A 15,957-nucleotide genomic window follows, 5' to 3' on the forward strand; every position below is an offset into this window, starting at 1 on the left:
GTTTTCACAATTGAGACTGACCTTCTTCCTGCCACCTCGTTAAGAACATGGGAGAGATAAGAGGTACGTGATATATGGCCCATTTGATATATTCTTTCCTTCCTAATGAGAGACCATTAATCCAAATTTGAGGAATGTTGTTTGGGTGCTGCCTCTGTGTTCTTAATTGCAGAAGTTTGCTGCAGATTAGGTGGCTTGTCCTTTCTGGTAGCAATGAAAACAGACTTACCGGAATCTTTAAACATTATTGAATAGTTCAGAAGTATTAGCACAGTTGGGCTCCTGTTTTGTAAGAGCACAAAATACAGTGAGGAAATGTCATGCTTCTATACACAGAAACAAGCTGTACGTCTTTGTAAAAGGTTTAATGTGCTCTCTGGAGTTTAGAAGCAGCTCAAATACCTTTTGCAATATAAATGTTAAAGGAAACACTGACATAACCAGAAAGCATTCAAAACTTATCAGCAAAATCAGCCTCTGTATTCCTGGTATCCAAAGCATTTGTCCCAGACCAACTGTAATTCAAAGAAACTATAGAAGCAAGAGAGGGGAAAAATAGTCTATATGATTATTGAAACTGCTGTGAAGGTCTGAGATGAAACCCTAGTGCTAACCCTCTCAGCCTTGTGTTTGTGGGTATGGGTTTGAAAAGTTGTGGACCATTTCTGGAGATGACAGTAAGTTATCAAGGACAGTCACCAGCATAGTTGAAAAATGGGGCATTAAGGGGAGTTTAGACTTCACCTTGTACAGCATAATAGTTGTATCAACAAACTCTTGAAGACAAGCAGAAAATGTTTGATGAGTGTCTGTGGTTGGCTGAAGAGCATCTTGTGTTGCCAAGGTGGTAAAGGGTAAATGTAGTTGTAGCATCTCTCTTGTGAGGAGAGACTAAGAGCTGGGACAGCCAGGCCTGAAGAGGAGGAGACTGAGGGGTATCTCATCAAATACATGCAAGGGAGGGTGCAATGAGGATGGAGCCTTGCTGTTTTCAGTGGTGCCAGTACAAGGTTCAGTGGGCGCAAAGTGAAACACAGAACGCAGCATCTGAGCATCAGGAAACACTTCTATGCTGCATGGGTGGCTGAGCACTGGCACAGGCTGCCCAGAGACTGAGGTCTCCTCCTTGGAGATCTCCAAAGCTGTCTGGACATGGGCCTGGGCACCCTGCTCTGGGTGTCCCTGCTGGAGCACAGGTTGGACAGATGGACCCAGAGGTATGTACCAACGTCAGCCATTCTGTAAAATGCAAGTGAGTTGATTTAAGTTGTAGCTGACTGCTAACTGGCTTCCCTCTTCAGAAACACAATTTAAGATCCCAGTGGGGACTTTTAGGATAATTGTGTGTTAGTATAAGGCTGTAACATTTAGCTTCTGGTGTTTAACTGTTATATGCAGCCCCGTGTGAAGTGTAATGCGTTATGGAGTGTTACGAAGTAACTTACTCCCATGTTCATATTTAGTGTTACCAAAATGGCTTTTTTTGTTGGTTTTTGGTTTTTTGTTTGTTTCAGTAACTGTTGGTAAATGTATAGAAACAAATAAAAAACCTGACAGATAAAAGTGACCCCATTTTATGCCAAGCAAGACTTCAGGATTCTACAGAGCATTGGATACCTACAGATTGTAAGTTGTTTTCCTGAACTACTTAGTCTGGAGGTACATAAAAGCCTGCCTTGTGCAGGTGCATTTTTACCAGCTGAAGCCATTCCAGCTTATAGCTGCTCAGAGGTCTAAACTCTGTCTATAAAGAGGGGCTTGTGAGTGTAACGGAGTGAGATTTCATCTTAGCTGGATGGTTACTCTTGTATAAAACCTTACCTAAATTAAAAGGTTACGTGAGTTCCCTACAGTTTGTCAGCCCTCATTGTGCTGACAGGGGACACCTTTAGCACAGTGTTTTGCGGGAAGTTTTGATTGTGGTGCTTGTGTCTGATGTATTGAAACATGTGCGTATTTTTTTTAACCTATTCAGGATATTGTGGAAGGAGAAGAGGAATATATTCCTTTATTTTTGCAAGAGGAAATTTCTGATGTGATGATAAGATCTGTGAAACCATCTCAGGAATTGGTGTTGAGTGCTGTCTTAACAAACACTGAACCTTTTTCTTCTGGTGTGTGTCACAAGGTTCCATGAAGGGAGAGAAACTCAATTATAGCAGTGTATACAAGACAAACTACTGCGGTGTCGTAGTACTGAAATCATTTACTTTTTTCTTTATGAATAACTGGCATTAAGAACACCTACAATGTTTGTGCTACCATACAAGCATTTTAAAGAATATTCATATTAGCCTGCATAAACAACTAAACTGCAATCAATTAGCTTTAGGTAAGAGCAACAATGCAGACAAACCACAGAGGAAATGAAGTGCCATTAGTGCTTCAGTCTCTCTGATCTGAGTAGATAAATTGACAGACAGTTGTTATAACTGTGCTATATCTTTGTTCTGTTTCCACTTATACCACTGTCCTCCCTCAGGAATCCCTCAAATGTGTGTTTTTTCTCTCTCTCTTTCTCTCTCTCTTTTCTTTTTTAGTTTTAATTTATTATTCTTTAATATTGAACTGCATGAGAGCAGTGAGAGTAAATTGAAATTCTCTGTGTATCTGCGCTTGTCTGAGTCAGCAGTATACAATCTAGGTCATATGTTCCCAAGCAGCACTGATGCAGAATATTTTCTTTCCTTCTATGGAGACTAAATAGTTTCATAAAGGTACAGTCATCTTGTCTTCTTTCCTCTAATGTATGCCTGCTCAAGGCCTGGGTAAAACATGTCTGAGAATCGCTACAGTTCTTTTTATTAACCCAGATGAGCTGCCTCTGGGCTGCCATCATCTTCCACTATCATTACATAATCAACTGACAGAGGAGACATGATGTCTCTTAGATACAACAAATCACGGTAGAGTTAATGATTCTTTAATGTATGAAATTACAATTTAGACAAACGTCAGTTTTAACTTTATTGTTTTTTAGGATGACCGAAGCTCCTCCAAGTTACTGCTTTGTAGCCTTTCCCCCATGTTCCAGAGATGGGCTGGTGGTGTTTGGAAAGAACTCAGCACGGCCTAGGGATGAAGTTCAGGAGGTTGTCTACTTTGCTGCTGCAAATCACGATCCAGGAAGTAAAGTTGAGGTGAGAGTGAATCGTTGCATTCCAGCAGTGAGAAATGAGTATTATCTAAATAAATGAATGATATTTGTTTTCTTGTCAGACTGTGGAATCCTTGTTCCCTTCATTCAAGCCTCTCTTGAGCAGGGGAAGATGACATTTCTGAAAGTTCTTCATATGAAATTTGGAATGTAATATTTTATTGTTGTTTAATTGAGGAAATTTCCTTGACCCACACTTTTCTCAGCATACAGGCTGAGTTGTTCACATCTCAGAAAACTGCACTATGTAGCCTAGATGAGAGGAGGTTAAGAAAGGGGAGAACAAACTGGAAAGGAGCAAGGGCAAGTGTGTTTGAAGGCAAAATGAAGAGACTGAGGCAGCAGAAGGAAAGACAACGGTTAGTGGGGGTGGCCATTTGAGCAGAGGACCTGCATCCATCACTGTGTCTGTGCAGAAGGCTGAAGACGTTAAATGGGATTCACAAGGAGGGTATCACCAATCCCTACAGATCATTCATGGATATCAGAGCTGTTACTTCCCCAGAAAAGATCCTAACACCAGAGCCAATTTTATTCTGTCTTCAAAGTGGGACAGCTTCCAAATTTTAGAGAATGTGGTGCTGTTTGTCTTTACAGCAGTTAATGTTCTCCTGATTTGTTTTGCTACTTGCATGTAATGGTTTAATCTTGGATGTAAAGTAATCCCAACCCCCTCTTGAAAAGCACGAACTGCTGCTTACTGCAGTGCTGTCTAAGTCGCACTGCAGTAGACCTGTGCTAGTAACAGAACACAAGTGTGACAGTAAGACAGGAAAAAAACTGCAAAGTAGTTTTTCAGACAGCTTCTCATTACAGAACTGAAGATGAAAAAAGTGTTAATGTGGAGAAAAAAAAAATTTAAAGCCTTTGTCTCCTCAAAGGAGAATAATTTTAAGAGCTTACTGTGAACTAATACCTTAATTTTATGTAATTTTACTTTTCTGAAGTTTGGGCTTAAGCCCTAATTAGGTGGTTACTTTGGCCCCTGCTAGACTGTGCTGTTGTATAATTCTATATTACCCTAAGAGTACTGTGATTTACAAAATGTGTGGGCTCCAGCTGCTTACCTATATTCTTCCTGTTTCCTCTTAGCAGAGAATAAGAACTTCTTCAGTTGCTCTGGGATTAATGTTAAGTGATGACTTGCACAATGTGTGTGGGACTTTTTGCTGTGTTAGAGTAAGGTTAAAGCTGTTACTGGTTTTAATTATTTTATGAGGTATAAATATTCTCTGGTGGCTTTGCACAGTCCTTTAGCTGCTTTCATTCAGATAGACCTAAGCTGTTTTTGGAGCAGCCCTTGTATATTAAGTTCAATCAGATGAATGAGTCTAACAGATATTGATGCTGGAGAATAGTTTTCTTTAGATTTTGCTCTTTTTGTAAAGTAGTCACTTCAAAGGTCTTCCAAAAAGCCTTATAATAATTCAGTAGGAATTATGAATGACTGTGTAGGTTAATGAAAGTTCTACAGTCAAAGCTTCAGACTGCTAGGTTTGATTCTAGATTTTGCTGTTGTATGAACTTAAGGACTCTGATTAATAAGAAGATTGCAATTTCAAGCATGCTAGCCCTTCATGACATCAGAAGAGGAACATTATCTTCAGTTTTTGCTAATTAGCCAAAATGTACGTATATTTCCCTGATGCAGAAATGTGTTTAACGCTTATCTCACGATGAATGCATACTTACCTATATGCAGAACCTGTGCCAAACTCATTAATTTCCTGTATATTGTTAATTAAACTCTTATAAGTTAAGAAAAGCTTTGGAGGGCTTGAATTCAGTTGCTTTGTATTTTTAACACAGAGCCATGTAAGTCTCTGTCTGCCTTTCAAACAAATTTATTGAGCTGTCAGAGGTAATAAGCTAAAATGAGGAGTGCAGGGGAATTTCACAGCCTCTGGATGTCGTCTTTGACATCATTATTACCTTTTTCTTTAAAATGTTCATTTATTGGGGTTTTGCTTTGGGTCGCTATAGCTTTTCTTTATTGAGTTTATAAGATTAATTGAACAGGGATGAGAGTGTTAAATGCATGTTTTACAACACGAAAAGTGTGATTAACCTGGTTTATGCTGCTGTATCCCCTAAGTCGATAATCCTTCATGCCTTTAACTAATATTTTTTTCTCATCCATGAATTTTCTTTTTTAATCCTAAATGAATAGATCTACCTTTTTTATTGGCTTCTTATGCTAGATACGTGTCCTTTAGTGTCATTGGCAAGGATGATAACTTGCTTTTTCGTTATATTCTTCTCTTTACATGTAGTGTACTCCAATGTCTACCCTATTTTGAATACTTTTCCATGACTCTGTCACTCATGTTCTGAACTTCTAAGAGGTCAAGGCTCTCAAGAACTCTGTGTCCTGTTTGTTCTGTGCTGCTCATTTTTCCAACTGTGATAATGTACAATATAACAAAAAAGCATGGAATAGTAGTTCAGTTAGACTATTGCTGTAAAGCAATCTAGCAGGCTTTGTTACAAAGCTATCAGCCAGCATCTTAAACAAGGGAAGATAGATGCTCAGTGAATACTGCAGGTCATTTTAAGTTAGATCTTCGCAGCACAACCAAGCAGCCAGTAACCCTGCAGCTAACTCATCAGCATAATTCCTTCCCTCTATGTCAGCAGGTTCCCAAGACCCCGAACAAAGGGGCTTTTCATTATGGTCTATTCTGTGCGTGTGTGTTTGACAACCTTTCCAAACTTGGTTCACATTTTGCATTGTTGTTTTGCCGTGGCAAATGCTGATCATTGCTCATTGTAGTGGGTGGTATAGCAAACTTGTGTGTGCAGGTTAAAATATTGCTTCCTTAAATATGGCCCTTTTTTGGAATCCCTGTACTACAAGTAAGTATTTTATCCTTTCCCAGTTGTGGATTTTCTTGTGCATTAGTGAGAATTTGTGTTGTATGAGTTTTGAGGTGCAAAACTCTTATTTTTAGGGTAGATCTTACTGACCAGATTTCTCTTGTTCTCCTGTAACCTGTCACTTTGCTGTGATTTTCCTTCTTCTGAAGAGTTCTTGGGCTGGTAACTATTTTTTGTAGTGTAGTTTTTTAGTTCTATTTCCCCTCTTTTATCTCAACCTCCCTTCCTTTTGATCTGCCCTTTTACCCATTATTTAAAAATAGTCATGGTTTGATAGAACACAGAGCTATACAAACTCTGTCTTCATAACATGCAATATCTTATGGGAGGAATGGGGTGAAGAAATTACAAAGAACGGTCCACAGTAAAGTCTATTGCATTGTGGAATATGCACAGTTTTCTAGTGAATTGGTATTAAGCAGTTTTCTGGGCTTAAAGCCAGCCCTCTGTGGGGTAGGAAGAACTCCATGTTCTTTAAAAGTTTTTGGCACAGTTACGCCTTAGAGATGTGGGGGTCCTATTTGGTGTGGGGTTTTTTGTTTTGGTTGGGGGGGGGGGAATGAGATGATGCTCCTCTTGATCTGAGTTTTCAGAGAAGTATATATATGTATCTCTTCATATGTGTGTGTATATATGTATGTGTATATGCTGTGAACTTAAACCTGGGTGTCCCAGTGTGATACCTTCGGGGTAAGTGCTGGCCATCAGGGAATCTTCAAGAACCATAGCAGTGTTTGTGCCCATGGTTAAACTTTTAATTACTGTATGGAAATGCAAAACATTATAGTCTAAAATGTTACAATTCAGACACAGTTTAGGAAGCTGCTTTTTGCTTTTTAGCTGAAAGCCAGTGATTGTATAAGCAGTTGATCATGGCATGCAGTCAGACAGCTTAGCTCAACCCACCCTGTTTAAGCTAACCTTTAGACTTCAGAGGGGAAGTACTGTGCAGGCAGACAGCAACTAATGAAAAAGAGAAAGTGGTTGCTGCCTTCAGCAGGGTCTATTGCTTGGCTACTATAAGCTTTTTCTCTGTTCTGCTCCATTGCAAGCCGCTGGCCTTTAAACTAATGTTTGACTTTGCTTTGTAACATCATGCATGAGCCAGCAGCAGTTCAGAGTTAGAAGTCATAATTTCTTGGATCTTTCTGCCTTTTCAAAGCCCGTGTTTTGACTGTAGGATTGCTGCTGCTTTGCTTCCATTTGCCACCAAAACAAAACTGGTTAGCTTGAGCTATGCATTTATGTCTGAGGGGCAGAGAAGGACTTATATCCTGTTTTGGCTCAGTCTTTACTTGTGGAAAAATAAATGAGATTGAGTGTTTCAAGGAGGGCATAAATAGAAATTAATTTTAGGGTATGTGTGAATTCTAAGAATCTCTCTATTATAACTTCACTGAAATCTTTCAGTTTTAAAAATGAAGTTAATAAGCTTTGTCCTACTTTCATTTTTATTTTTGTTTAGAACCCATGAGAGCGCTAGATTTGTACCTTACAAAACAAGAGATGGATTCTTGATTGCTAAATCACTTCTGACGTGTAAAGACACCCAAGGCTGAGAGCATGCTGGAGATGCAGGGAGCTAAGAGATATGGTTTAGTAATTTTCTGTAGGTATGGTAAAGGGAGGATGGTTGGACTAGATGATGTTATAGGTCCTTTCCAACCTTGTGATTCTATGATTCTATGTGCTGCACTCAGTGGTCTGTTTAACAACTTGTGTTGAGTTGCACAGTGCTGGGGGCTCTGGTGGCTTGGTAGAGTAGGTCAGAGTGCATGTAGTCCTGTGCTTTGATAAGAGAATGGTTCATCTTTTTCTATCTCTCTTGAACAAACATATACCATCTTTCCAGCCCCCCATTCACCATGCGTGGGAATGCCCAGGATGCCTGTGTCCATCTGTGGAATTGCTTCATTCAGCTGTATTGCAATAGAGTAGAAGCTGCACGTTGATTTCTTTTCCTAATGGAAGGAGAAGTCTCTTGTGCTTTTGACTTCCACATTTGTTTCTGGAATACCTCCAACATACCTGTATGCTGTAACTCGGGTGGGAGGTACATATGTGCTTTGTGCTAACTATAGAATTGCCTTGTTAAGACTTTTTTTTTTTTTTGATGCTGTGAAATAAAGGAAACATCATTAATTTTCAGCCTGCTCAACTCTTAAAAGTGTTGTCTGTCTCTTGCACGTGAAGTCCCTATTCTTTACTTTGAGATTTGCCATTGGAAATTCACTGTCACAGGACATGGTGCAGTTATACTTTTTCAGGACTGGAATTCTAGCAAATCAGCAGAGCCTGACAGTTGACTCACCAGCAACCAGTGCTACCAGCTGTGTCACTAGTCTTGTGGTTATTAGCAGTCATGCTGTAAGAAAAGTATTAGTGTTTGGAAATCCTGAGGCCGGATGCTTCAAGAATTTAAGGACAGGATTGGTAGCAGGCAGATTCACAGCAGTACCTTCCGTCTGTTGGATTTGTCATTGTCCAGGTTGGCACAGCTCTCGTTATGACAGGCTGCTATGCCACTGTGCTGGAGGGATTTGCCAGCTCAGAGGGGCTGAGGAAAGGAGCTAGGGAGGTTGTGACTTATGCTTGTTCTTGAAATCTTGTCTTCACCTGAGTTCAAGTTCTTGAGTTCTAGTAGCTGCTGAGTTTTCTGTGGATACTGTTGTCTTCCCTTAATGTTTTCTTCCATGTCTCAGCTGTTTTGAGCACATGTTCCGATTTGTGTGGAATAGAATGGTTTTCTGTACTGCAAATCCATCAACTGGTTTTAACTGAGCTACCTTTATGACTGGTGCCTCTTGGGTTGAGGTGGATAGCCTGGTTCCTCTCCTTGCACCTTGTTTCTACCATGAAAATATTATTTCATCCAGAAAATAGTTTTCTGATGTTATTTTAAGGGGTAATTTGAGTTACAAAGGGGGAAAATTTTTAAGCTTCAAATGAACAACCTATTGTTGTATCTGGACCTAGATTTGTTTATTTATTTGAAAGCTCATAATATTATTAACAAATACGAATCAAACTCCTGTTGATTGCCTACTTCTATCTAGTGAGGAGCAGCCTCAGCAGTGTAGAGTACAGAGGGATGATCATTTCCCTGCTCCTGCTGGCAGCTCTGTTTTTGATACAAGCCAGGATGCTCTTGGCCACCTGTGCACAATGCTGGCTCATATTCAGCCAAGTATTGACCAATGCTCTCAGGTTTGTTTCCTCTACATGGTTTTCCAGCCACTCTGCCCCAAGCCTGTAGTGTTGCTTGGGGTTGCCTTAGGTCTTCTAAGACAATTTATATAAATAAGATATAAAATGCTGTGTATGTGTGTTGATTTTTTTTCAAGCTGAAAATAACACAAAAATATGGCCTATATTTGCTTGTTGTGGGTTGGTGGATGTGGAGAATCAGTGCAGAAAGTATCAATGTATTTTGTTTGCTGTTTCACATGCTCTCCTCTGTGCTTAGCCTATTGTCTTCCTTACAGGCTGAAATATTTCTAAATGGAGGAGTTGCCTGTATAGGCCTCTGATTACAGTTACAAAGCAAAGGCATTTTCTTTTTTTTCCAGGATTCTCTGTATCCTTTCAGCAAAGCACACAACTTCCTCTTTCTCCTTTACTGACTACTACTGTTGACAATAAAATCTTAATCAACTGCAGCTTTGGAAATGCTTGGTTTTGGGATGAAGACCAAAGTAATAAGTGTTTGGTGACAGGAATATCTAGTATACCATGTTTTGTGAAGAAAAAATTGCAGCATTTTTCTCAGTGTACCACTTTTCAGAGTGTTCATCGTTTTTTTTTTCTCTAGAAAATTAAAGCTCCGATGTGTGCACGGTTGTGTAAGAGAATATTCAGTCAGTGAATGCTCACAGGGCTCACAGAGCACTGATATCTCCTCCTCAGTGCCTTCTCCTCCAGAGCTGAGAAGGTTCATGTACTGTATGGCACTGCAGGATGGCTGCTTGCTGTGCTTGCTGACAGACCATCTTTGAGATTTAGGGAGTCAGAAATCGCCCTGTGTAGGGGTTGAGGTCCCCCTGCCTTCAGACTGCCTGAAGTTTGCTCTTGTCATGTCTTTGTGTGTTACACAGGAAGGTGCTTGGCCCAGCCCCTTTTCATACCGAGGCAGCTCTGTGTTCTCCTTTGCATATATTCAAGAGATACAGCTGTTCTCTACTCATCCTCATGCATATACAAAGTGCTTTTCCAAATAATGGTGACCTGTAGCTCTAGACAAAATTGCCTAGACTTAGTTTTTGATGTAGACACATTATGTATATTGAAGAGAAGCAACTCTGAATTCACAAATCTTTTCTGTTTATCTTATGTTTTAACAAATATTCTTGTAAAATGGTGTGAATTACTTCCATCAGGGAAGGTGTTGCACCAGGAATGCTGGACATAAAGAGCTGTCTCATAGAAGTGGCAGTTTAAGTTCCCTCAAACAAAAAAATCTGTGGTCCTTGAAGAATTTGATGTAGCCTAAGGAATAAAGTGTAAAATCCATTTATTTTGTTTCTATGAGCCAGTGATATAATGATGGATCAAGCATTCTTCCATGCTGTCCGGGAAAACAGTGCTTGTTTTTATATTCCAAAGCAAGAGAAAAGTGATTATATGTGAAAGATAATGAATGATTTCTTTCTTCTTCGCAGTTTCAGTGACTTGTGTGCAGCCTTCCTCTGCATCTTTGACTTGTCAGAATGTATCCATAGAACTCAGATTACAGTAGACCATTTCAAATAGCTGAAACGTCGGTTTTAAGCAAAAACAATGCCCGTGCTTTTCTTTCTCTTGACTGTTTATCCACTGAACGCTTTCAAGTCTTGGTTTTTCTTTCTATCAGCAGACTTAGACTTGATTCAGGGAAAGCACCAAGGAAGATGGGAAAACTTTCCAATGTGTTTTGTCCAATTATTGTTATTACACCATTTACATAAAATACAGAAGATGATATTTAAGTGAGATGAGAGAATGTTTTGACGTTGTTATGCACAAAACATGGACTGTACTGTTAACACTGAGAAACAGACCACCTAATTCTGCTTTCTACTGCTTCTAGCTCTTGGATTCTCCATGACTATCTGAAGCCTTCAGCTATCGAAATAGATGTCTTCTCCCAGTCTTCTGTAATATCAAGACATAAAGGTTCAAACATAACAAATATTGTTTTAAAAAAATAATCCAGCTCACACTCAAGAGGTGGATTTTTCTTTTTTTTTTCCATGATGTGTATCTTGTTTCTACGTTGAATCTTGTGCTAAAGATTGAAGTCTGTGTTAGAGTCAGAAGATTAAATTCAGTGCTTGCAGCTGTTTCACGTTTTCTCTTCCTATTCTCTCTGCCAATGCAGTGCACATATATTGAGATTGAGCAGGTGCCAAAGACTCATGCTGTTGTGCTGAGCAGGCCTTCCTGGCTTTGGGGAGCAGAAATGGGAGCCAATGAGCATGGAGTATGTATAGCTAATGAAGCTGTCGTGACCAGAGAACCAGCTTCTGAATCTGAAGCATTGCTTGGAATGGATCTTGTCAGGTGGGTGGCTTGCTGAGCTGTGAACATCCTCTTAAAGGCCAAATGTTTAGATGATGATAATGGGTAATTGCTTTTGTGGTGTTGGCATTAGAAGATTTTGAAACAAAAGGCACCAGATGAGTTAATGCTTTAAAGCACTTGGAAACTGAAGGTGGCTCCTGTCTATGTGCTACTTGTGCCTAAAACGAGTTTACTAAACCTACCTTGCCTCCCTACTGTACAATCTAGCAGTGACTATTCCATTACATTGTTATTTAGGAACTGCTAATTTGTACCATCAGATTTGCTGATGCACCCTTCATTCTCCGCCACTTTAAAACAGTTTACTCTGACCTAAAAAGCTTATCCTGGGCTTGTAGCCAACTGTAGGCATAAACAAACTACCATGCTTCACTACAGCCCATGCATTCCAACACAAACTATTGCCCTTTTTTTAAATTCTGGCAAACAAAACTCCATGGAAGTCTGTTCATTGAAAGCTGTCTGCCTGAAACACTTGTGCTGCATTGTATGTCTCAGTCTGCATGCTGATGCTACAGTGAAGAGAATTTAAAGAAGAGTTAGGTGGAGGAAGAAAGCTGAAAAAGAAAGAACAAGAGAAAATGGTGCAAATCCATCACAAAGAAAGGAGAGCAAATGTTCAACTTAATTTAAAGGTAACACAGGATAACTGCTAGTTATGTAAGCAAATCAATTTTAGTTCCAGTGGTCCTGCTGAAGTTTTTCCTAGGATAGCTAATGAAGCAGGCTGAACCAGTTTCAATAACATGCTCATTTTACTTGGCCTAGTGAAAGATGGGAGAGATTCTGGATCACTGGAAAAGGTTAAACGTTGTGGTATACCTAAAAGCGTTGAAAAGAGCTGTTGGTGTAGACCAACATAACTCAAGGGAAAAAAGGCAATTGAATATCAAGATGACAAATGTTCAGTACTGACTGTTAGTCATGAAAAATCCTGTCAAACACTTCTGCTTTGCCCGTGTAATGAGTTAACAAGTTTTAATGGTAAAAGGTAGGAAATAGACACTTTGACTTTTACAAGGTCATTAAAACCTTGGAAGGTATCCTCATATGTAAGCTGTGAATTGTGAGTCATGTGAAATTGCTGCTAGATGTATAGCTGCCTGAGACTGTAAATGTTCTGACTCTAATGTCTCTGCAGAAATACAGTACTGAGTTCCAGCTATCACAGTCAAGAATTATGTGAGCCAGTTGGGGGGGAGGCAGTGAAAATGGGAAATACGATCTAGAGAATCTGATCAGTGGGAAGTTCGTGAGGGGATTGGTGTTACATTCCTCTTTGGTACTTCTTCTAATTTCTGTGTTACTGCAGGAATCTACAGAGAAGCTGTACATAGGCGGACTCATGAGTTTGCTTTAAGGGAGATAAAATAGACTGGGGAGCTTTTTTAAGAAAGTGTAGGACAAGCTTTTGCCAAGAGGAGGGATGTGGTAAATGATTTTCCAAGCTCCACCTTTATTTTTACCCCTCCTACTATCATTCTCCAATTTTAACAAACAGTTGTTTTAGGTGCACAGTTCTGTTTATTTTGTTTGAGGTTACTGCAGTCCTGAAGTACTGTTTAACACTGAAGTATGTGTGTTATCAAGTAGCTCTAGGTTCATCCACGCTAAAATATTAGGAGATTGCAAAATACAGAGAAATGACACGGCCTACTGGTGGTCCTCACCTGAAGATGTTACTCTCCCTCTCTTCCTTCTTATCTGCAGAGGAAGGAAGTTTGTAGCTGTAAGGCAGAGAGCATTTGAGGCAAGGAGAACTAGGGATTTTGCAGACTACCATCTGTCTCCTGTTGCAGCCAGAGTGGTTCTTTCTTACTGCAAAGACTTGGCTGGTAGCATTAAGCTTAACTGTTCTGGATGTTCTCATAGAATAAAGAGAGTCATCAAGTGCAAAATCAATCATATAGGCTGCAGTGAAGCAGCTGGCACCAGCTCTTCCTCTCGGTACGCATCTGCAGTAATGGCTACCTCTGTCGCTCGGGATTTGTTGGAATGAAAATTAGAGGAGGAATTTTAAGCTCAATTAAGAAGTGCACGTGTCTGCTGGTCTTCCCCCTGCCCTCTCCTCTCAATGAAAACCCTACTGGGTATCTGTGAAGTTGCACTTCACAAAGTTCTTATTACCAGCCATGCACTTAACAAGCTATGAAGACCAAAACCAACATGTTACCTACTATACTGCTATATGTGAGGGTTAAGACACACCTGCAGCTTTGTATCTTGACAGTATATCACAGGGCAGCATGTCAGAACATAAGAATGATTCTTCAGAAGCAGATGGAGTTTGTGCAACTGACCTGAGGAGTAGAAGTTGGTTGTTCACACAGGCCAATCCCCATCCCAGTTTTATCTGAGTGAAAAAACATAAAGGTAGTTTTGACAGATGGAAATCGAGAGAAAATCGATTCCAGCATAACTTCTGAAGAGATACTGTAAATGAGAATAGAAACTGAAAAGCTTTAGATAGTTTTTGACAATCTTACGGTTTTTCAGAATAGCACTGAAGCAGTGGGCTGTACTAAGTCACAGAAAATTTCTTAAGGGGTGATTCAAGTTGTCCAATCTCGGTGCAAAGTGACTTTAAGCTTTTCTTACAGTGTCCCTTAATGAGTGCTCTGAAATGTGTTAGCTCTGAAATGGTTATGCTAAGTTGTGTTAGAGTCACCCAGCATGTTGATGCCAAGATAAGTGGTAAGACCAACAGTTTAGTAGAGATGTGTGGCTGCTGTGTTGTTTTTTACTTTTTATTTCCTCTGTCCCTTGCAGCTGACAAATAGGAGCACCCAAACAAAAGCAAAGCCTAAGCCTTAGTAAAGTGGAAGTAAATGTAATATTAAAGCTATTTGCCATACAGTGATCTAAAAGAGATTTCTATAGCCTAAATCTCTGCTCGAGTTTTCAAAGAGAAAGCTGGGCTAACTGTCTCAGAGAGAAAACTGCAGGGAGAAGTTAAAAGTTTTAGTGTGATGTTGTGTCTCTTGCCAGGTTTTGATCTAATTATAACCAAATGTTTTTGATCATAAGATGAGGAGAGGAGAATAGATTATCATTGAACTGGGTGACTATATGGCCATCAAAGTAGTAGTTATCAACCCATTAATTTACATGGAAAGTTTGTGGTGTTTCTCTTAGAAAATAAGTAAGATGTGCTTTTGGACCATCTTCTAATAAAAGACATATATAGTGTAAGCTAAGATTGGCATTTCTGTATTATGTAAATATGAAGTCGAAGGTGATAGAGGAGGAATGGTCATTTTTAAACTAGGAAATTTTAGGAAAATTCTAAAATTTTAGTTGGCTCTCCTTTTTTACTGAGTAAATGCTGCTGAAAGAGTTGAAATTGTTGCTTTCAATAACTCAGACTAAATCAAGGTGAACCATGGACTGTGTGTAATAAACATAGAAGGATAACACACAGTTCGCTTCCATGGCAAATTAAAAATTGGAGCATTCAGGAAGAGAGGCAGGTAGAAAAACTGATAACAGTCTCTTATCTCCTGTAATAATCATTTCTAATTTCCCACTGTTCTGTACAGAGCAGAGAAAACCTGTATATAGATATTACTTTAAAAAGGCCATTAAAAATTATTCTTCATTACATTCTGTCTGAGTGGGATAGAGCATTGGAGGGTTATAGTGCTTATAGTGCAGCTGAGGTCACTGGTTGGTGACTGGGTTTTTTTGGATGTCTCTGATACTGAAAATAAAGAAAGTGGAGTAGAAAATAATAGCTTAAACACTGTGTATTTCATCTTATAGTTCTAGTACCTCATTCAAGTGAGAACTCTTATACCAGGCATGCTTGGCACTTCTGTGTTTTAATACCAGATCAATGCTGCTGTTCAAAATGAATAACTTAGACATCTCACTGTTATACGTCTGCTTGAAGATATTTTGCTCTTATCATACAGACTCGGCTTAGAAAGAGGTTCTACAGCCAAAGAGGCATTGGATGTAATAGTTGCTTTGTTGGAAGAGCATGGGCAAGGAGGAAATTACTATGAAGACGCAAGTTCATGCCATGCTTTCCAAAGTGCATTTTTGATTGTGGACAGAAATGAAGCCTGGGTGCTGGAGACATCTGGAAAGTACTGGGCAGCTGAGAAAATCACAGGTCAGTTCATGTTTATTATTGTTTTGGAATTGTTTTGCAATAATTGTCTTGAAGTACCTGAGTTTAAGTAACTAATTTATACACGGGTTCAATTAAACCATCAGCTTTAATCTTCTTTTTTTGTACTTCTTTCTATTACTTTCAGCTCTTAATCATTGATTTACATCGGTTAATGTAATAGTATTTTCTGTTGGGTTGGAAGATGTTACTTGTACACATAAGCTATACAATCATTATATTTATACTT

The 15,957-nt window shown here is 39.3% G+C and overlaps 1 protein-coding gene across 3 annotated transcripts in view; it reads left to right on the forward strand.

Annotated features, from left to right (window-relative positions):
- Window positions 1-15,957, forward strand: part of SCRN1 (secernin 1) — a 29,018-nt gene that overhangs the window by 3,461 nt on the left and 9,600 nt on the right. For 2 of the 3 annotated variants that reach the window (XM_015853805.3, XM_015853804.3), the window contains exons 2-4: window positions 2,981-3,140; window positions 11,391-11,572; window positions 15,508-15,710. In XM_015853805.3, coding sequence (XP_015709291.2) covers window positions 2,982-3,140; window positions 11,391-11,572; window positions 15,508-15,710 — 544 coding nt within the window. In that variant the 5' untranslated portion in view covers window position 2,981. Of the gene's footprint in view, window positions 1-1,975; window positions 2,115-2,980; window positions 3,141-11,390; window positions 11,573-15,507; window positions 15,711-15,957 lie in introns of those variants that run through there. The other variant, XM_085540544.1, reaches the window with a different exon arrangement.

The sequence above is a fragment of the Coturnix japonica genome, chromosome 2, assembly GCF_054131305.1.
Source record: "Coturnix japonica strain WE chromosome 2, WE-NBRP24, whole genome shotgun sequence".
Lineage (NCBI taxonomy): Eukaryota > Metazoa > Chordata > Aves > Galliformes > Phasianidae > Coturnix > Coturnix japonica.